At 33.4% G+C, this 22,167-nt stretch overlaps 1 protein-coding gene across 1 annotated transcript in view; it reads left to right on the forward strand.

Moving 5' to 3' along the window:
* Positions 1 to 22,167, forward strand: part of LOC124367774 (polycystic kidney disease protein 1-like 2) — a 40,820-nt gene that overhangs the window by 8,072 nt on the left and 10,581 nt on the right. The window contains exons 5-12 of the mRNA XM_046824880.1: positions 321 to 424; positions 3,107 to 3,215; positions 4,804 to 4,967; positions 9,166 to 9,283; positions 10,766 to 10,949; positions 16,366 to 16,509; positions 16,724 to 16,911; positions 18,537 to 18,619. Coding sequence (XP_046680836.1) covers positions 321 to 424; positions 3,107 to 3,215; positions 4,804 to 4,967; positions 9,166 to 9,283; positions 10,766 to 10,949; positions 16,366 to 16,509; positions 16,724 to 16,911; positions 18,537 to 18,619 — 1,094 coding nt within the window. The remainder of the gene's footprint in view (positions 1 to 320; positions 425 to 3,106; positions 3,216 to 4,803; positions 4,968 to 9,165; positions 9,284 to 10,765; positions 10,950 to 16,365; positions 16,510 to 16,723; positions 16,912 to 18,536; positions 18,620 to 22,167) is intronic.

The raw sequence follows: 22,167 nt of genomic DNA on the forward strand, positions 1-22,167 counted from the left end.
TTGTGTGTGAGGTTGATTTGTTGATTCCGCATTCCTTCATGTGACCTTGGTTACCGTACAACAATTCCTGTTTCTTTTTAACAATTTTAATATTTTTCTATACATTTTCTTTTATTTTTAGGAAAACTGCTTATGTTGATAACCAGAAAAACCATGTTCTTTATACAATACAAATCGGCGCTTGGATCCTGGGGCAACATATATTACAACAACAACAACATATTATATCCTGGATTACATATATTGTCATGTATGAATCAATTTATATTTTTTATAATTGTTTTCTCGGTCACATAAAATTATCCAAACACATTTTTCAGTCATCCCCGTAGCTTCGTCAGTCTGACAGAAAAAGTGGCCGCATTCTGGGCAGGATTTTCGTCTGTTGCTCTGTTGCTGATGCTTTACTACAAATATGATGGCGGTAAGACATTTTTTAAAAGTATATGATTAATTATATTATTTAATTACCTTTAGAGATTATAATCTATTTTATTAGGGATTTCAGGCATTTTTTTAAATTTTAAACTTAAATTCGTCAAAATATTAAAATACGTATCCCAAGTAGCTATTTTAGGTCCAATTATAAATTTCAAATTTTTCTAAAAACGTGAAAGAGACACTAGTCAAATCAAATCAAATTCTGTTATTGTCATCCGACTATATACAATACATAACATTGACAAAGGTCGAATCCATATTATATATCTGTTAAATTAGTTAACATAAGGATAGGGTTATAAAACGGAACTGCTTACAGTGTAAAATATAGCAGATACGATATTTATGTATCAGATGTGATATTATAGTATCACTATTTTCCTTACTGGACAGTTGGGCATAATACTCTCGGATACTGTAATATTCTGATCGGACTAAATATCCTCTAGCCTCCTCCGAAAAAACCCACATCCAACTCCAACCTAAGATGTGGATGAAGGGCATTAAACAATGTAATTGCTGAGTTATATGGATGTTTAAAAAATTTAGTGTTGTGCTTCGGTATAACTAAAAATCTGGACTTTCTAAAATTGTATCTGTTAGTGTTGGTAGGTTGAAATATGTTCGGTATTTATTTACAATACCGTGACCATGAAAAATGGACTTTTTTCATGGGTTGGGCATTTATAGCCAAGTATTATTATCACAGGTGCATATAAACTGGGGGGAAAGTATATTATTGTATTATATTGATGCCTTTCGGGCATTATTGCGTTAAAAATGGAAAATAACCGACAAAATTTTGTCGAACAACACTTGGAGGGTTAAGGATCAGGGGCATCACGTGATCTGGGATTCGACTTTTGCAAGCTCGAGTTAATTTTTTTTTCTAAAAGAGCAAGCAGTGCGCAGCACTGCGCAGCGGGCAGGCATCGTTGACAGAATTAACGTACTTGTCAGCGTCATTTCAGTAAAATTGCCAGAGATACTGTCAAAAACAGAGTTTAAAAAAAATCGTAACTCCTTTGATTTTCGTTGCCGACGAATTTTTTCTTCACTATTGTTTTCAGGAAAAATTGCAGTTTTCAGGGGAAAAAATGAACATACCTTTCCATGGTCACGTTATTGTAAATTGATACCATATGTTCTTATGTTTTGTGTAAATAATTAAGGTGTTAAAAATTTTGATACCAAAAAATGTCAAAATAATATGAGTCAAAACCCCCCTCTACAGGAATTAGCCAATTAATTTAATTCCAAAAATCAGCCTAATTAATTTCTTTTTTCAAGTGAAACTCGTTTTCGTTTCTGTGGTTTAGCACCCCAAATTGTAACTGCATAGGTCAAATACGGATATATACAGCCAGAATATGCTGTGAGGAGAACATTCTTGTCAGCAAACTGTGCAAGCCTCCTAATAACAAAGATAGCACTGTTTATCTTACAAGACTCCTAATCGACATGTATTGAGAATTCAAGGCGAGAATTCAATCATAAGTCCAAGGAAGTTAGTGTAATGGCTTGTATCAATTTATACTTACGTAATTCCTGTGACAATATTGGTATGCCTAAATTTATGGGCCAAATGCGAAAGCACAACACCTGATTGTTAAAAAACAACTGAAATGTGAGCCACTCAACATTTACCAAGAACCACTATACCCTAACACTACCAGAATTGAAACGAAGCTCCGAGCTCAATATTGATACTACGCTATTCATATTGGATATAAATCCAATCTCAATAATTTCGTACTATCTCAATAAAATGAAACAACCTACTTATGGTACGCCGCTTACATTACTATCTTAAGACAACGAAATCCTTTTAGACAGGATATTTCATTCAGTTCCTGATTGAAATGGAAAAGTTAAAATAATGTATAGTTGAAATCAATTAGAAGTCTATCCATATTAAAAATTTTAATTTAATCAGCATAAATTAGTTTTACGAAGACATAGAGTAGAACACCTTTTGTAAAATGAATGCCGGATGGATCTAAGAGCCAATTTGCAATGTATAAGCACTCAACCTGTTTTTTTTATTTTTTTTATTAAAATCCGATGCCAAATCCATTTAAAATAGACATACAACAAAGTCAGTTATAATAAAAAGAAGCAAGATCAGGTTTTTTGAAATCGTTAGAGTATTTTCCCTTAAGGCATCGATCATCAGCCACAATAATTTTGGTGGAGGTCAAAATGGGACGGTATCCAAAGGGTTAATTCCTTCCAAGATGATTATTTTCTTGTAATGTATTTTTTTTTTAGCTTTCTTTACACACTTAAAACTAACCGTAGGACACGCCAAGCTAACCACATATAGACGGTCTTTATATACTTATCTGACTGATATAATTATTATTTATGTATCGAACGTTTTACGGTTTTAAGTGTACAAATCTAGGAAAAACCAATCAATGAGTGAAATTTATTGTTTCATATTTTATCCCTTTCGATGCCCTTAACTGTAAGGAAAGTGGCTTACGATCGATTTCTTTCGTAAGAACAATTTCTCTATCGATTTCATGAAATACCAGGTTGTGTGTTTATACAGTCCAATTGGCTCTCGCCTCCCAGACTATATTGCACTTACAATTTAAATTTATTTATATTTTGATTCCGTCTAATACAGGAAGTTGCTTATTTAATGCTATTTCACCAGGTGTTGAGGACTATTATTTCTACAGTTTTCGTCTGAAGGACTTATTCATAGCATCAGTCACCTACATCCCATCAGTGTTCGTTATGGTAGTAGTCCAGTTACTGTTCAAGTGAGTGATTTCAGATTCGTAACAATAGTGCAGGTTCAAATTGTGTCTGTAACAGTTAGTGTCAGTGCTATAGACCTTGTACTGTACCGACTCTCACCCTTATTCTTTTTGATGAGATCCTCGCATAGGCCAGTGGCCCATGAGGACGGGCAGAATATGGCCTAAAATGAGATTGGCCGTTCCTTAAAAAAAAACACTAAACTATGTAAAAAAAGTTTGAAACCATTCCAGTTGTGTTTAATGTGTATTATTTACAATAAATTATTTGAAAGAATAACACAATATGTAACGGAATCACGACCCGACGTTTCGATATCTAGTATCTGATCTCATTTTTAGGTTTCAAATCGTACATTACAGTTCTGTATTTTTATCTGTAATTTTATGCTTCAGGATTTCAGCACCTTAAGAAGAGGACAGATTCTTAAAAACATGTTCTTGGAACTTCAGCCGTTTAGCATATAACAATGGCAAATGTTTGTGGTCTTGATATCCTTTTAATTCTACCAAGTGGAACAACAATAACATGTTAATGTAGGGTCTAAGAATTTTCTTTTTCTATATGTAGATCAACGTTACAATATAAGAGGCACAATATTACTCTCGTCTTTGATTCATTATCTCTAAATTGTAGACATGGCCGTACACAGCTTTGGTGGGCCCCGGGCTAAACAGTCGGTTGGGCCTCCTCTTGTTCACATAGGATAGATGCTCCATGAATGACACAAAGCTCATCAAATGAATTTTTAATCTCAAAATGAGTTACTAAAGAAACTGCTATGGAACAGCCGTAACTTCAATACATCTGAAGGATTGTATTTGATGTAATAGTGTATTAATTTAAATGTTTCGCTAAATTTAAGCTGATTTATTCAGATCATTGTGGATTAAAAGTATTGTATTGGTATACCAAATCATCTTGAGAAGTTTGTGTGGTTCTTCCAAGAACACTATTTATAATAACACAATTCAATATAAAGCTAAAGCATATTGAAGGTAAAATAGTTGATCGTACAATAGGTTAACAAACACAATATTTGAAGAAATATATTTCAATACTAAATAAAAATAAAATAATAAGTAAGCTAATTCAACCTATGCATAATTAAAAACATATAACACATGCTATTTAAAATGAGGGGTCATTTGATAGGGGTTTACATTTGAAATTTTTGGGTTGCCCCCAAAATTTTGCATTTTTGGGGGACACAAAAAATTTTCAATGTCATAAAATGAAACTTCCTTTCCATATTGCACCACTACCCAAAGGATATCTCCTTATATTACCTATAGAAAAAAGTAGAGGGGGGGTCCTGACTTTATATTCACCCTGTAAAAAACTAAACATGCTTAAAACACTCATTTAAACTGCTTTTTAATAATTGTGCCTACCAATCGTATTTAAATACACTTTTAAATTGAACTCGATAAGATAAATTAAATTAAATACATAATTTTATTTTGCACTATATATTTTATGTAGTGTAGATATAATTGAATCTCGGTTATTTTGTATATACATCTATGTGAGGAGATTACTAGCATGATTATGACTTTAACTAAATTATATTAACAATTTGGGTTATAGGAAAAAGATTAATCTTCTGACAACTCACAAGAACATGTGGAACGAAATGGCGAAGAGATTACACCAACTGGAGCATAATTATGGGAAAGCAACACGAAACATTGGCTTTAAAGCAAAAAAGGAAATGAGTGGGAAACCATCCGGTATGAAGGAAACCAATACAGGTATTTTTAATTATTTCAATTTTTATTAAACTTGCATAAATATTTACCTTACCCACTTTGCATTATTTAGTTTTTTTCTCAAGCGGAAAATGCTTAGAAATTTAATAGAAAAATAATGGAATGCATTTGGTGTTGTTTAAAAGTTTAAATAAAGACAAATTGCACACCTAATATTTGTGATCTAAGTTTGTCGATACTCAATGTGTTATTGGAAAGTTAACACAATAAAAATCTTGGGAACCTCAGCCTTGGTCAACCTAAATTTGAGTAGCCAATAATGAACATCCGCTTATAAAGTTGAGTGAATGAGGTGGAGCTGTATCGTCCACCCTGCATGACGAATGTGTGTGTTCGGATGTTGTTGGCCGAAGCTCCACCGAGTAATATGGCTTCTTTAACACAGGCTGCTAGCTTTTTGATAATCTGATGTTTACTTTTTAATTTAACAGCAACATGGCTGAAAAAGTTCAACGAGGAAGGCAGAACCAGATTAGGACAAAGCTGCCAGCCTGTGATAAAGAAGCTATATTTATTCCTAATGGATTTAGCCTCAGCTTAACCTGATACAGCTCTGCCCCCTCCACTCATCTTTACAAGCGAATATGCATTATTGGCTCTGACAGGTTTGGTCTGAATATAGTTCTCCTTGTAAGAGGCTGAAGTCTTATGTGTTAGCAATATTTTGACTCGGTGTAAACCTGAAAACTTATGAGATACGCTTGAAACGTTAATAAAATAATGTGATCTAGACCCTGATTGTGAAGTTAACGTATTCTACTGGTTATTATTTACAAGAAGTTACTTTTAACCTCTTACGGCCCCATGTTGCGATTTAGCAACATACCACATTTAATTTTTTTTAGGACTTTAGATGTTAAATATCGCTTTAAATCCCATTGTTACGTTTTTGCAACATACTGGTGGTAAATTTTGTGGCAAAACATTGGCTACACTGACTACAGGTAGTCCAGAGGCAGCCATCTTGTTGTTGTGATTCTTGGATTTTACATGCTCTGCAATTCAACAGCTTTAGAGAAGCCATACTCCCAAAAAAAGGTAAGTTAGCTAAATCAAAAAAATTCTAGGTGTTGAGAATTTCATTATTTAAGTATATTAATTGATTACATAAGTTGTTTTCACAAATTTTCAAAGTTTACAGCTCGAAAACCGTTTGAGTCTTTATTGCAACATTGGGCCATAACCTAGAAAACTCTCGATTCCGCATTGTGTCTTTAATGCAACAGTGGGCCAAAACCTGAAAATCTGTTAGTATATCTTTTGCAACATTGGGCCATAATGGCTGGGTATAAACTTAGTTTTCAAGGTACATATTTGTTTCCAAATAAGCATAATTCATTACAAAAGAGTCTCGAAGATTTATGCTATTGTAAAACTAAAAACCTATATTTGTAATTAGAGATGAATCGATCAAGGAGGGATCCTCGTCCTCCGGTTTATCTCACGAGTGAAGAAATAGAGGAATGCTGTATGCTGCCACCTGATTCGAGTGCCGATGATAGTGCAGACGACAGTGACGCCGACCCAGATTACGACCCAGACCTTGCCCACACAAACCGACTGGAAAGATTTATGCAATCTAAATACAATAATGTTAGCACAGCTCATTGACATTATTGGTGATACTTATTACTTTGTGTATGTAAATGTAATATTATAATGATCTAACTCAATTGTGTTTGTCCTTAGACGAAGAAATGAACTCCGAAGAAGACAACTTAGCAGAAATTCGAAATGAAACCTCAAGTCAAGCAGAAGAGGAAGAACCGTCTACTTCTACGCAGGCACCAAGGAAGACCAACAAAGATAAGCCTCCACCCCCACTTTGGACAAATGTGGATGCTGCCGAAAGTGTAAGAGAGCCTGTTATCTGGAAAGACACACTTCCTGAAAGTACTGTGCGTGCCTCTCCTATAGAATACTTTAAAGAATTTTTTGACAACTCAATTCTTGATAGAATTGTAGATCAGTCAAATTTATTTGCAATTCAAAAAAATCCTAACAAGCCATTGAACTTGACCAGGAATGAACTCGAACAATATATTGGTATTTGTTTTGCAATGTCAATTTTTGGCCTTCCCAGGGCAAGGATGTATTGGGCAAGTTTGACAAGAGTCCCAAAAGTAGCAGATGTTATGGGTCGAAATCGTTGGATTGAAATAAAAAATAACTTGCATTTGAATGACAACACGAACTACAATCCAAATGATCCTGAGCGTGACAGACTTTACAAAATTCGTCCCATGGTTGATCATTTAAAGGAAAAATTAAAAATGATTTCCAAGGAACAGCACTTATGTGTTGATGAACAGATTGTTCCTTATAAGGGGAACTCAAAACTTCGACAATACAATCCAAAAAAACCTAAAAAATGGGGTTATAAAATCTTTGCTTTGTGTGATACAAAAGGACTTGTATATAACTTTGAAATTTACTGTGGGAAAATTCAGCCAGTTCCTGGTTTTCCTGATCTTGGGGCGAGCTCAAATATAGTTCTGAAAATGGCCAACACCATTCCAAGGGAGAAAGATTACCTACTTTTCTTTGACAACTGGTTTTCTTCATTGCCACTGTTTTTTGAACTTTCTAAGCTAGGCATTGGTGGATTATCTACCATAAGGACTGGTCGGTTTCCGGGATTAAACTTTCCCAAAGATAAAGAAATGAAAGCACAAGGAAGAGGATCATTTGAAGAAAAGAAACATGAAAAAGATGACATTGAGGTGAGAGCAATCAAATGGTTTGACAACAGAGGAGTAACCTTAGTTTCGACTTTTGAAAGTGCGCTTCCATTGACAGAAGTTAAGAGATATGATAGGAAATCATCAAAGGAAATTTTTGTTCCATGCCCGAAAGCTGTAGTAACTTACAACAAATTGATGGGAGGTGTAGACCTCTTGGATGGCTTGATTGCATACTACAGAATAAAAATAAAATCCAAGAAATGGTACCTAAAGTTTTTATTCCACTTCATGGATCTCACACTCGTAAACTCATGGCTTGTTTACCGAAGAAGTTGCAAAGAGCAAAAAGTAACTAAAAAAGACATAATGGACTTATTGGATTTCAAATCAAGTGTGGCCGAGAGTCTTCTAAAACAAGGGAAGAACACAGAAAAGAAAAGAGGAAGACCATCTGCAGATCAGATTGATATGCAACACAATCTAAAGAAGAAACGTGGCCCAGCCAAACCAATTCCAGAGCCCACTACTAGAAGAGATGAGACATCACACTGGCCTCAAATCACAGAGGACCGACAACGTTGCAAAAACCCACAATGCAAAGGAATAACTGTGGTGAAGTGCATCAAGTGCAGTGTTCATCTCTGCTTGACAAAAGCTCGTAATTGCTTCACCGCATTTCACACATGAGCTTAACCATATCTGGTTTATGCCTAAACTTATTTTATTATGTTTGTGTACTCTACTAGAGTGTTTTTATTAGCAAGTTTCTAAAAACTGTTAATATATTACCCTGACAATGAAAACTTTCATGTAAATAAACATTATTCTATTATAACCCACTGTTTCATTTTTGTTACATACCCATTTTGAGCTTATTTTACATTATGCCCAATGTTGCTAATTTGCAACAAACCTTAAACAACCCCTAAATATACAAATAAAAATTTAAAAAAAATAGTAGTCATCTTAAAAGGTTTATTAATACCAAAAAGTTTTGGTAAAAGATTTTTTTCCTGACAAATAAATAATTTGGGCCGTAAGAGGTTAATGCACGCACCAATGTGCATGCATGTGTGTATCTGTGTATCTTGCTGTAAGCTTATTAATTGACCTGAAATCTGATCATCTCAGCACACGCAGAATTTTGAGCATCACTTCTCGGATTTTTCTCGGATCACCTAGAATAATTCCCCAAGGGCAGGTTTGAGAACTGACTGTCTGAGAGGTGGAAAAACTTAAACATGGGAACATCAGAGGCTACCGTTCATCCCACATTGGGATTAAAATGAATTGGATTAGGTCACAATGGGTATCACAGCACTCTTTATATCATCATCATTTTCTGGCCCATTTGCACCTCACCATCTGTACCCATTAATGTTGCTGGGAATGTAGAGAAATAATTCAATTGTTGATAACTCGTGCAGGAATCCATCTAAAAATATATACAATATTGCCAGTGATTACGTAGATTTATTAAAATTTATTAATTTTAGAGGAGTGGGAACACAAAGAGGCAGAAACAATATACAAGTCTGAACAACTACCACTCAGCATTTTTGATGAATCGCTTCGCCACGTCCACGTCCACAGGAGGCAGCTATACACTGCGTGGTGAGTTGTTTTATAAACTGAATAGGTGAATGAATATACAGCATTGGTTAAACAATCTTTGAGTGTGGATTTCAATGTAAATCTTAAAATACAATTTCCATAATAGATGGTATCACTTACAAAGAACCTACATTAAAATATCATGTTTTCAGCAATATAATATATGTAATGTAATCAAATTTAAGATTTACATGTTACATGCTAAATAAACTGAAATTAATTTTAGAGCAACCATGCTGGACAGAAAGAAGCAAATTCTTAAAATTGACTTAAATAATGTTTTATCTCATCTTGTGCGTGGTAAAACACTGTGGTTAGACAATAGTAAACATTTAAGTTAGATTAATCTCAAATTTACCAACGATAAAATAAATTGTATATTTTTACGATGACATAAACTGAATAAAATATTATCTGGGCACAAATATACTTTTAAAACTGCAAGGAATTAAAATTGAATTTCCAATGCAGGAATATATCTATGATAAATGTAAAATTTTGTAGAAACTTTTTATTTAATTATATTAAAATGGTAATGCTGAATTTTGAAATGTTCTAGGCAATTAATTTGAGTATTCTATATAAATATACTTTTATTTCACACTTTCTTATATAAAATAAGAAGTTGATTTGTGTACAGTTCGAAGTGCATGTTTTCTTATGACCAATATTTCTTGTCTGTATTCAAAATATGTTCGTTGTTGTATAATTATCTATTTTCATTGTCTTTTTATTTAGCTAATATATTTCAAGCTACATTTGTCATAATTAATCTGATGATTCTGAATTATCTTCATTATTTACTTCCAGTATTTTGAGTTCCAATTATATATATATATATATATATATATATATATATATATATATATATGTGTGTGTGTGTGTGTGTGTGTGTGTGTGTGTGTGTGTGTGTGTGTGTGTGTGTGTGTGTGTGTGTGTGTGTGTGTGTGTGTGTGTGTCAAGCCATCTAAACACTGATTGAAGACAATTGATTTGGTTAGACAATATGTATTACAAAACAGTATATAATATTTAAATACTGTCTAAATATTATATACATACCTTGAATATACAAAGTATTCAAGGCACGTATATAAATGGACTGTTTCAAGTCCTGGCAAATTCACATACAAATTTTCGTACAAATGTTTTAAATCCATTTCCCGAACGTGCCAGTATATAAACTATTGATATATATTGGCACTTATTTCTAAAGTATTCATATGACACGGCATAGTATATATTATATATATACTATGGTACAAAAAGTACCAAGAATGAAGTAAACTACAATGGCCATAAATATACACTTTTGACATATTTTATTAATTGTGCCAACAAGGGCTTACTTGAACCAGAAAGTTACCACTGCCCATACACCTGCAAAGCCTATGAAATTGACTGTGAAGCTGCGGGTAACTGCTAGTATTACATAATCACTAATCAAAAGATGTACGACATTGCTTTGTATCTTTGGTACAGGACCATAGTTCTGATGGCTATAGGTGGTTTTTGCTTTTTAATAATGCTGGAGGGGGTGAGGATGGCGCCTGTTAAGAGCTATGTTTGGCTCTCCACCCTGTTCTTGGCCAACTTCGTAGGTCTCGCCATCTTCAACTCGCTGTACATCGTCATTCGAATTCTGATTGCAACTTTTTACTTCAAGGTCAGTATTACAGCCAAGTGATTTCAGTTTCATTTAATCCAACAAATGTGCGATGTGTATGTGTGTTTGTCAAAGGAAACACATAAATTTAATTGCATAAGAACAATCTTTACTTTGCACCGAAATCGTCTTAAAGATAAATACATTTTCAATTGAACCAAAGTGATGCCCTCATTTCACAGCTGAAAAAACAACTGTGCTGGCACGTGTCACAATTTTATAACTACCATTTTTGCTCATGGTGCGGCATTTGTCCTAGACATAAGTTTGTCCGAGCAACTACCCAGTATTGGTACTAAGCTCTTTGAGCATTTTTTTCCAAGATATTCTTTATAAAAGAACCTGAATATAAAATATTGATGCTCCAAATTTAACAAATTTATTTCCGTGTAATAAATGAGTTCAGATAACCAATATGTAGCAAGATTTTCGAAACTACAGTAGTAACAAAAAGGCAAAACTCTTATCTACAGGTTAAACCATATTGGTCAAGTTTAATTAAAATTCATATTTTAGCACCTGGATTAAATCCAAAAGCCTAATTATTTTGGATTGTTGATCGAAGGTATTAATTGGACTAAATGACCAGTTAATTACAGTGCAAAAGTATAAAATACAAACAATGTTTTTTAAATTTTGCACGTTGACAGATATTACTATATTTGACATTTCGAATTACTTAGAATTTATCCATCCCATCGTGTTTGGAAATATATGTTTAAGTATAAAATTTAATTTAGTTTTATTTACGGAACCGCACCAAGCAAGAATTGTTTTATTGTGATATGTTTTGCCTTGTGCTTAATAATGAAAGCCCTAAGAAATTCTTGCATGAATTAAATGGTCATCCATAGTTAAAACTATCAACAATTATTAATGACATTTCTAGCTGTGTTGTTGCAATAGATATCTTAATAACACATTATGCATTTCTTTGATTTATTTAAACTATTAGCTTAAAAATGTTAGCGCAAATACATTTTTTTTAATATTAGAAGCGTTGGCCCAATACTTACAAAATGCAGTTTGGATTAATTTGTATTTTTTTTATTTTTTGAATATTCTAAATGTTTTAATGTTTTAGTTTTTGGACAATAATCTATACGTGTGATATCCACACTCATAATTTATATTAATAACTTACATTCTAACGTTAGTGGCAAAAATATACACATTCATATTTATAAAGTGTTATACTATATTCTCTCAAATTTGAGTAACAGTAAAAGAATCTTCACCAATGTCTTCGTCTTCATACTAGTGTTGAAGTGGTGGTGGTGTTGGTGTGACTCAAAGTTGGTGATAGTATACAGGGGAGAGGTGTCCTGCCTCCCCCCCCACGTGTCTACGCCGCCCCAACCATCGCGACATAGTGTAGTGGTCATCCTCTTGCCTTGTAAATCTAGCATCGCTCCCAGAATTGTTACTCGAACACACCGTCCCACAAAGCAGTAATATACTCAGTGGCCGATTGGTTGAAGATGGTTCTAAAAACAATTGACAGGATGCAAGGAGTTGTGAAGATCGTCCCAGGAAACTTTCTGGGCGCTTTTCTCTTAGGAGGTGAGGGTTCAAGAAGATGGAGTCTGATCCTCTGAACCTCGGAGATTTTTCTCCAGAAAAACCAGAAGAAAACGTGAAAATCTCCCTTAGACTCTCTGGACACATGCCCTGTTGAAATTCACAAAGATGGGTGTGAAAGGACTCTTCTCTGCTGACTTAAGAATTCAAAGAAGGAGGTCTTTTCGAAGTCTTTTCGGAACTTTGAAATCAAAACCCGGCTGGGCTGTGTCGTATTTCGAGGAAGAAGCCCTGGTGATTGGGTCTTTGGTTAACTTTCCCTTTCCTTACTGCAGAAGAAGTTCTTTCTAACACAAAAGTTGGTGCCGGTAGTGGAGACAGCTAACTCTTTCTTGGTTGGAAGCCTCTTTCAACCAGTTGAGGAAAGCCTCTTTGTGTTCCTCCTGTGCTTTCTTACGGACCCTCTTTAGGAGTTACCTTTCAATTAGACCGAACCATGATTTTTTTACAGTATAAGAGCTTTTAAAAATATGTGCGAGAATCTCAAGACTTTAATTAATTAAAAGACACATAGTTTCCACGGAAATAATTAACAATACAGAAGTTTTCTTTTTATTTGGTTTCCATGAAAACAAATAAATATTGTTTTGAGCACCTCTCATATTAAAGTTATTTGTGATACAGGGAAACATGATATTAGTAAAAGTCTATGCCTCTCTGGATCATTGCGAAATGACTTCAATCCAAAAACAGAACAATATCAGTCACCATTATACTTTTATAAGAACATCGCTCTTATACAGTCAAATTCTTGGTTTTTTTACACAACAGTTCTGTAATAGAGATCCAACATTGTACAGGTTGGATATGTATAGTCATCATGGTTGAAAATTAACTCAATAACATCGGAATACAACACTTTGATATGTGGTGTCAGCAAAACATCAATGCTCGGATTTACATCGCTGTATTAGAGTTTCTTGGAAATCGTTATCTTATCGCGCGGGAACTTTGATTGCCCGCTCCACAGACCTTGTCTCCACCGATATTCTTCTGTAGATTGTTTTAATTCAAAGGTTGACTCACATCGATCTTGCACTCTAGTAGACTAGAGCAAGTCTAGACGTCTCCAGACAGGAACTCAATAGGAACAGCTGTTATTCCGGAGGAAATGACACGTCGGGCAATGACATCTTTCAGGAATCGTATACACATTTAGTATAGACATTTAGGAAATACAGTTTTCAAAACCCTGTAAATAAACCGACAACGCAGTATCAAAGGACCTGACAAAACGTAACAAAAGCGTTATTGCAAAGACGGACAAGCAGACTGCGGAATTATTTTGTTACCACGAATTCAATAGAGTTCATTTTTTAGACCAAGTTTAATGTCTAACAAAAGTTAACACACAGGTGGGCAGACAAATAGATTCAGCGGTTTCTATTTGGGCAGATTACACAAAAGTGGCTAAAGTCCTTTTTTAAATGCTTGTAATTTCACTTGGAAAGGTAGGACATTTTCTACTTTTTCTGTATTCAAGAAAATTTTCTTTAACTAGGACTATAAATGTAACACAAAAGATATTATTTTATAACTCCATAATCTATAATATCTTAAGAAGCCCTTGCCAGGCCCTTAATAAAAACTGTTTGTGTTCCTCTTTTATGTTTAAGTTCCTATCTGATATATTGGTACAGTTGACAAATCTTCACCAAGCACACCCGACATTTGATGCAAAATTCCCAGCTATATCAAGAATTTATGAAAAAAACTTATGAAAACCACATGTGTGACAGGCCTCGAACACCACTTGATCTCAACTGTTGCAACAGTATCATATGATTTACACAGTCGAGAGCCTTAGAAAGGTCAAGAAATATGCTAAGCACATGTTCATGCCTCTCCAAACCACCGTCAATGTATTTAAGAAGTGTTGTAACCACATCAACCGTTGCGTTGATTTGTTTCTCCTAAATCCGAACTAGTTTTAATTTAATACCTAAGATCTGTCTATAAAATTCAAAAAATTTTCAAAGAAAATCCTTTCAAAGACATTGCTGAAAACAGACAATACAGCAATCGTTTGATAATTGCTTGGCTAGACAAGGGTCGCCACAAGAACGTAGCCAGGAAAAAATTGGGGGTGGGGTATCCAGACAACTGATATTTTCCCATAGTAGACAGGGAGTAAGGCCCCATTTTGTTCCTTAAAAAGTTCTTGATCTATTTCTTTGTTGAGAACTATCTTTCAGCAGTACATGTCGGTAGTACTGAATTATTTCAATAATAATAATCACTTGCTAAAAAAGTAATTGAAAAAATAGAAAATTTGGGAATTTGGACCCCCTTGCTGGCTACGTCCTTGGGTCACACCATTCTTGAAGACAGAAATGATTTTTGCAGTCTTAATGTGTTTGAGAAATTTGTCTCTATGTTGTTACTCTGTGATGAACATATGAGTAGAGTTGGTAAATTCCAAGAGAAGTAGTAAATGTTATTTTTTATCTAGAAGTGCAAAGTTAGTTACAGTAATGTTATTTAATTTACTTTATGCTTAAGTTATGGTAATTCAAACAAAATAATCTTAATAAAGAAGTTACTATTAGAAAGCCTCTATTTATTTCACTAAGGGCTCAAATTATTTTTATTTAGGAAAGAATTAATGTTTGAATATTAATGATATTCAACTACTTACTTATATGTGTCGTACTGGAAATAAAAAATAAGTTAAATTTGATTTAAATCAAATCAAACCAAACTAAAAAGAAAATAAAGTTTTAAATTTGGTTTTTATTTTGGCAAATGTAACACAATACGTATTTTAACATTATGCCTTCACAGTGTTGGTTATTATTAATTTTCTTTATATTCTTTATTACTGACTAGCTGTGTTAAATGACCTGTTTGGTAGTCAAAGGGAAGATCCATTATGTGCCTTTGCAACATCAACACAAAACATAAATTTTCGCAGGTCTACCCAGTCATAACTAAAGACGTTTTAATGATAGTCATTGGCTTCATGTCCCTCAAAGTCATTTAAGCTTTGTACCCCTTTGTTAATAGCTAACAAGAAACTCCATCTAATACACCTCTAACTCTTACCAAATGGTGGGATGCTTTTGAAATCCACGCCAAGCCCATCAAAGACCAGTAGCAAGCTCTAACTCCAACCCATACAATCTAGAGCATATTGGAGTATCTCTGATGATCCAAGATAAAATTCCCATTCAAGTATCTCAATGGGTTCCCCAAAGTGATCCTGGAAGAATTGAAGAGGTTCCGAGGGTGAAAATTGAGCTTTTATTAGCTACATTTTTGCCCATCACCAACAAAATCTTTTCACTATTTCAGGTTTGCCATTCATGCAGGCAATTTCCAGTTAGGATCCTTATGGGGAAGCTGTGCAAAGTCCCGATGCTAAGCAGTTTGTAATTGCTTTTTTAATTAAATATTGTTGTGACTGTCCGTTCAAAAATTTCACATTTAAGATGCATTAATAGGTTTTGAAGATTATTTTTAATTAAGTTGTCTTTATTCATTCAGAAATTTAGACTTTCATTATCTTGAAACCTTAATAAGATATCTAAAAAGTTATAAGCATATGAGTATTTTCTAAAAATTTAGAACAAACCAGAGATTCATGATGATGATTGCAATAGGTATATTTTACGGAATATACTCAACAGATTTTAGTGTCAATAAAAACAACTCAATACAATTTTAGTGTCAATCATCAGCTCACACTCAATTGGTTTGATTGCAGTATAGCACAGTTTTGCTACAATAAAGTGCAACAGAATGTATCGATTTTAAATCTCAATAATTCAGAAAAGTAATGGTCTTTGTTTTTTATTCTTGACAATATCTCACATAAACCTTCCTGGTGAGGCAGAGACAATGTGATGATCCAGCAATTGAGGTGGACCCCAGTCTAGGTATGAGACTAGACCTCGTGGGAAACCAGGAGTACTTGGACAAACTCCGGATTCTGCGAGCCGGATCTGCATATCGACCTTTGAGGCATTCCCAAATTATAGTGAGTTATCCAAACGTTAATTAATAGAATAACTATTATCATTGCTTGTTGATCAGTTTCAAAAACAACAACCATGGACTTTGTAGATTTAATACATAGAATATGAAACAGCATTAAATACGTGTATATTATATGTTAATATATTGTGTTTGTATGGTTAGAATAAATTGATTTCTGTACTAAATTCATTAATTTTGATGAGTGCTCCTTTTAGGAAAGAAAAATTAAAGTTGAAAAGTGGCTGTTTTTGAAACTTATCCTAGAGTTTCTTTTTATTTTGCTCATTTGCAATTTGGTCTTCTTCAACGCAATGAACAGATGGTCGGAATCAGACTTTTACACTTCGCAACATCTCAGTAGTCTCATTGAAGATGATGTTGCAAGTCTGACTCGTCTCAGAAGGTACGATAGATTACAAGCATAGGCAGTAGGATTTGTAGGTTTATCTCAATATCTAGAAGTTGCAGAGTATGTAATAAGTTCTACAAGATACTGAAATAGTATACAATATAAATTAAGTACTCATCTTAACTTTTTAAAGAAGAAGATAAATCAAAATACTAGGGAGATTTGTTAGGCATTCAATGTTTTTTAAATATCAACTACCATCTTGTCTCCTAGAACGACCCCTGTTCAAGTGAAAACGGAAAAATGTGATGCTGTTTATGTAAAAACATTTATCCTGTCCTTATACAACATGGTACCCATTTAAAAGTTGAGTTTTTACTATAACAAATTTTTATTTAATTCTCTATTTTTATAAAATTTAATAAAATTCATTCCATTTTGTAAAGTTTATATTTCACTTTAAAAATTAATCATTTTCTCGATCATTGCTGTTGAAATTACCATGAATCTTTGTAAATTATTACCATATCACTGACACATGTGATTTTGTAAAAAATTGGTAATCTATGCTCAGAATGAGATTAACTTATTCTTTAAGTAAAAAAAATAATAAAACATATCTTTTCATATCACTTCCCGTTTTTTTAATGAGATCTAGTTTTTTTTTTTTTAATTTTGTAATGGTTTTGTTGTACTAACTATTTTAAGAATAATCTGTTAAAAATGTGGAGGTTTAAGTTTCATTTATTCAATTTGATATAGGATAGAAAGTGTTATTCATGTTTATTTCGTAGTTAGACTAAGCCAAACATCCATATCAAGTTTCAATGCTTCAATAACCCATTTATGAGTAATCAGTTTTTCAAATAGATAATTTGACAAAAATGGCTAACAAAAAATTAATTTAAAATGAAGATTCCAATCAATTTGTGTACTTATTTGAAACTTTAAAACAATAACTAATATTGAAAGAGATATTATGTTAACTGAAAGCAAATTTACGTCAATTTGTGCATTAGTTAAATCACTATTCTCTTGTATGAGTCTTTTTTTCTCTTCAGTAAAACATATTTCAACTTTAATTATTACTACTGTATGGATTTTTCAAATGTTGTCTAAAAATTATTTTAAATGTAATAATACAAAGGACTTTACTTTAAACATTATATGACTATAACATCCACTTTATATAAGTTAATTATGTACTGTAAACTCTTCAACTAAAAATGTTTAATTACACAACAGTGTATGGCTGAACCTACATTTCAAACTTAATCAGGCTTTGTTCCTGAAATAGTATATACTTCATTTTTGTGATTCTAAACTGAGAAGGGTGATGAGTAGAAATGAGAATGGCACTAAATGAAAGCTTTCAATATATTTAAAGTTTATTTTTATATTTGTATTAAACTATAGCACAGTTTTGTGATAAGTACTATAGTCAGAGTGTAAGATTTGTGTTATTTGTTGTAGCTACATATTTTATCCCTCTATACGTAATAAAAATGGATCACAATCGAGTTTTTTAATGTTTTGAAACTAACTCTTACACCTTCATTGCTGACATTATTATTTAATCATTTACAAGAAAATGAAAATAATATCTAGAAAATCCATGACACTTCATTTTCCTTCACCACCATTCTAATTTTACTCCACTAAACCTAGTATTGTTTCAGTTTAGAAGGATTTTTCAAGCATGCATTAAGCTCTGTTTTTACCAAGACAGACTGGTATAACACAAAGCCTATCTCTGAAGCAGGTACATTTTCTAACAATTGTATTCTAGTCAATTAGAATTTTTACTTAATAAACTAATGTAAATTGAGCAATTTTACTGATTTGTGGGCATATTATTTATCGTTTAAGTGTAAAACAGTAACATGGGAAAGTGAATGGATTTACATGAAAGAGTGAAACTCAGAATTTGTATTGGAATTAGAAAATATGTAAATGTGCCTGTGATAATATTGATTGCATAATTTATTTACGTTTTAAAAATACAGGCTTCATCTCTCATATTATATTTTCTTCAATTTCATCCCTAAAAATAATGTTTCAGCATTTAAGAATATTTTAGTATGGTCTTAATATTTACATGCCTACAGTTTAACTTATTATATTTATTTTATTCCAATGGTTCAACTGTTTTAAATATGTCACGTGTAGAAGTTCGTGCATGACATTAGTCTTCCAGAATAGACAAAGAGATGTCCAAATCTATCTAAAAATTAATTGTTCACATGGAAAGGACTTATAACTTCAAATGCTGAAGTCGAAATGTTGATTTGAACCGAAAATAACTGAAATGACAGATCTTGTACACATTACAGTTCATTGCAGCTGCATGTAGCCATTTTGTTTTATACATAAAAAAAACATTATTGTTACTTACAATTTCACTGAAAAGAGTACATTACTCCAATTACAAAGAGAACTCACAATTATACAGTTTTATTACATTTAATTCATACACATCTTGGTTTTACTTCACAAGTCATTGTCAATTTGAAAATTATTTTGTTTTTTACTTTTAATAATACAAGTAAATATCATCATTATTTTAGGTATGTTTTAAATATGTATTTGATGGGAACAACATCTCAAATTAAGTTGAGTTTGGTTGGAAATATAATATATTTTTTTGTATAAAAATAGTATCTATAACCTGATTAATGCAGTATAGTGTTTTAATTTTTGAGTTTTGTATTATATTTAAAGTAAAACTCATTGTTTGGTCTTAATATTGACATTTCCGTCTATTACAATTGTTATAAATGGATTTAGCAGACTTTTGTACCTATTAAAACTCAGTAGTTCCAATATTGAGTAAAATTTACTTAACCGATCTTATTAATGTCATTGTTTTAACAGTAGGCTTATAAAAATTTTATATCTCTTATTTTGTTGCTGACCTGTGAGCAGTTAGGGTTGTCTTCTTTGATAATGAATGTAAATTCTGTAAGACAGTAAAAGTGACGTTGTGTGATGTTATTTAATTGGTGTAGGTACACCGTTGAGTAAGTTTCATGGTACATTTTTTTGGACCCTATTCATTACACAGACTTAACCACCTTCTTAATGACATTGACCCCAATATACTAGTGCTTACTGAACATGGCCTGAAAAAAATAGAAATAGAGAATACAAAAATTAAAGGGTACTTTCTCATAGCAGAATACTGCAGAGAAAATCATAAGCTTGGTGGTGTTGCCATATATGCCAAAGAAACCCTCAAAAACTGCACAACAGCAACTGACATATCCCACCTCTGCCAAGAATTTAACTGTGAAGCAGCCATGGCAGTAATTGAATCCATGGGTAAATACATACACATTCTTGGGGTATATCGATCTCCCAAAGAGAATGTACGAGCCGGTGTAAATGCCTTATCCAACATCTTAGAATATACTCAAGCACACAGTAAATCAATCATGCTTGCTGGAGACATAAACATCGACAGGATGAAAACAACCCTAGACAACACTATCCTAGAAGATGAACTACACACCCATAACATCCGAAGACTGCCACTTCCTGCAACACGTATCACACATAGCACTGCCACCTCAATTGACTTCATATGCACAAACATAATCGAGGACAACATTGGCACAGCCATACTTGAAACTGGACTTTCTGACCATACTGCTCAAATTATAAAAATATATGACTGGAGAGTAAACATCCCTCCACAGATCATTCTCAAGAGAAACTTTTGTTATTCTAATACAGACCAGATAAAATCTCTCCTAATGAATAAAAACTGGAATGCTGTCTATATGGCCCCAGATGCAGAGCAAGCATACAACATCTTTCATAGAACTCTCCAAGCAACGCTAGACATTGCCTGTCCTACTAAAAAATGTAGTCAAAAACACAAAAGGAAACATGTGTATTATGACAACGAGGCCAAAGACCTTAAAAATGACTTTCTAAAAGCCCTGCACAAATTTGAGACCACAGGAAATGCCCAAGACAAAGAAGATATGGTGGTAAAAAAGAAAAATTATGATAAAAAACTTAGAGAAATAAGAAAAAATGCTAATGCTGACTTCATCAACTCGGCTGACAACAAAAGTAAAGCTCTTCTTTGGAATGTCATAAACAATGAAAGAAGAGGAAAACATCAACTACAGCCAAACATATGTCTCTCAGTGAATGGGAAACATGTGGACAACCCCACACAAACTGCAGACCACTTTAACACCTTCTTCACAGAAGTTTTTTCTTTATTTGGAATTTCGTAGAGAAATACAAAGGCGTCAATATGTTATAAATTACTAAAAGTAACAGTAAACAATATGTCAACATAAATTTTAAAGTCATATGGATAACAGTACAGTGAAGTGTCCGTATCAGTTATTGGGTTTTAGAAACTCTGCTAGACTGTAGAAGGGTCGGTCTGTAAGCCATCTGCTCAGCTCCCTCCTCAAGTCCTGCCCTTTAAGTCCTCTAATGTTGTCGGGAAGGTGATTATGAAGCTTGCAGCCAATGTAGAGTGGTTGTAGCAGAATTGACGCTGAAACAGAATAACTGCTCCCCAGGGGACGCAGATGATAATGAAAATTACGAAACTCCACTTAACTATGTTGATAAATCTCTATATCTAACCCCAACATGCATCAATGAAGTACGGAACATCATAAATGCCCTAAAATCAAAATCTTCAAGTGGAGTGGATGAATATTCTTCTAAAATTGTGAAACACTGCTCTGAAGAGCTAATGCCGCCTTTAGTCAGCATAATTAATAAGTCCTTCAGCCTTGGTGAGTTCCCTACAGCCCTTAAGCTCTCTAAAGTATATCCCAAACATAAAAAAGGTTCAACACTGGAAGTCCAAAATTACCGTCCCATCTCTCTAATCTCAACATTCTCAAAAATCATAGAAAAAATAGCTTTACACAGACTCATGGCTCACCTAAAACAAGAAAATCTGATAACCGAAAAGCAACATGGATTTTTGAAAGGAAAATCAACCAGCTCTGCCATCATCAGCCTTGTTGAACATGTTATTGACCAAATAGACAAAGAACAATACGTATCTGCACTCTTTCTTGACTACAGCAAGGCGTTTGATTGCCTGGGCCACGACATCATCTCAAAGAAATTAACATCATTAGGAATCAGAGACACAGCTAACAAATGGTTTGTAAGTTACCTCACAGGCCGATCTCAAATAGTCGAGCTACAAACTACCATTTATGGTGTAACTACTTCACATCAATCCAATCCACTACCTGTTACCCGCGGAGTACCGCAAGGATCTGTTTTGGGCCCAGTTCTCTTTGTCTTATTTGTGAATGACTT

Source organism: Homalodisca vitripennis, chromosome 8 (assembly GCF_021130785.1).
Source record: "Homalodisca vitripennis isolate AUS2020 chromosome 8, UT_GWSS_2.1, whole genome shotgun sequence".
In the NCBI taxonomy this organism is placed as follows: Eukaryota; Metazoa; Arthropoda; class Insecta; order Hemiptera; family Cicadellidae; genus Homalodisca; species Homalodisca vitripennis.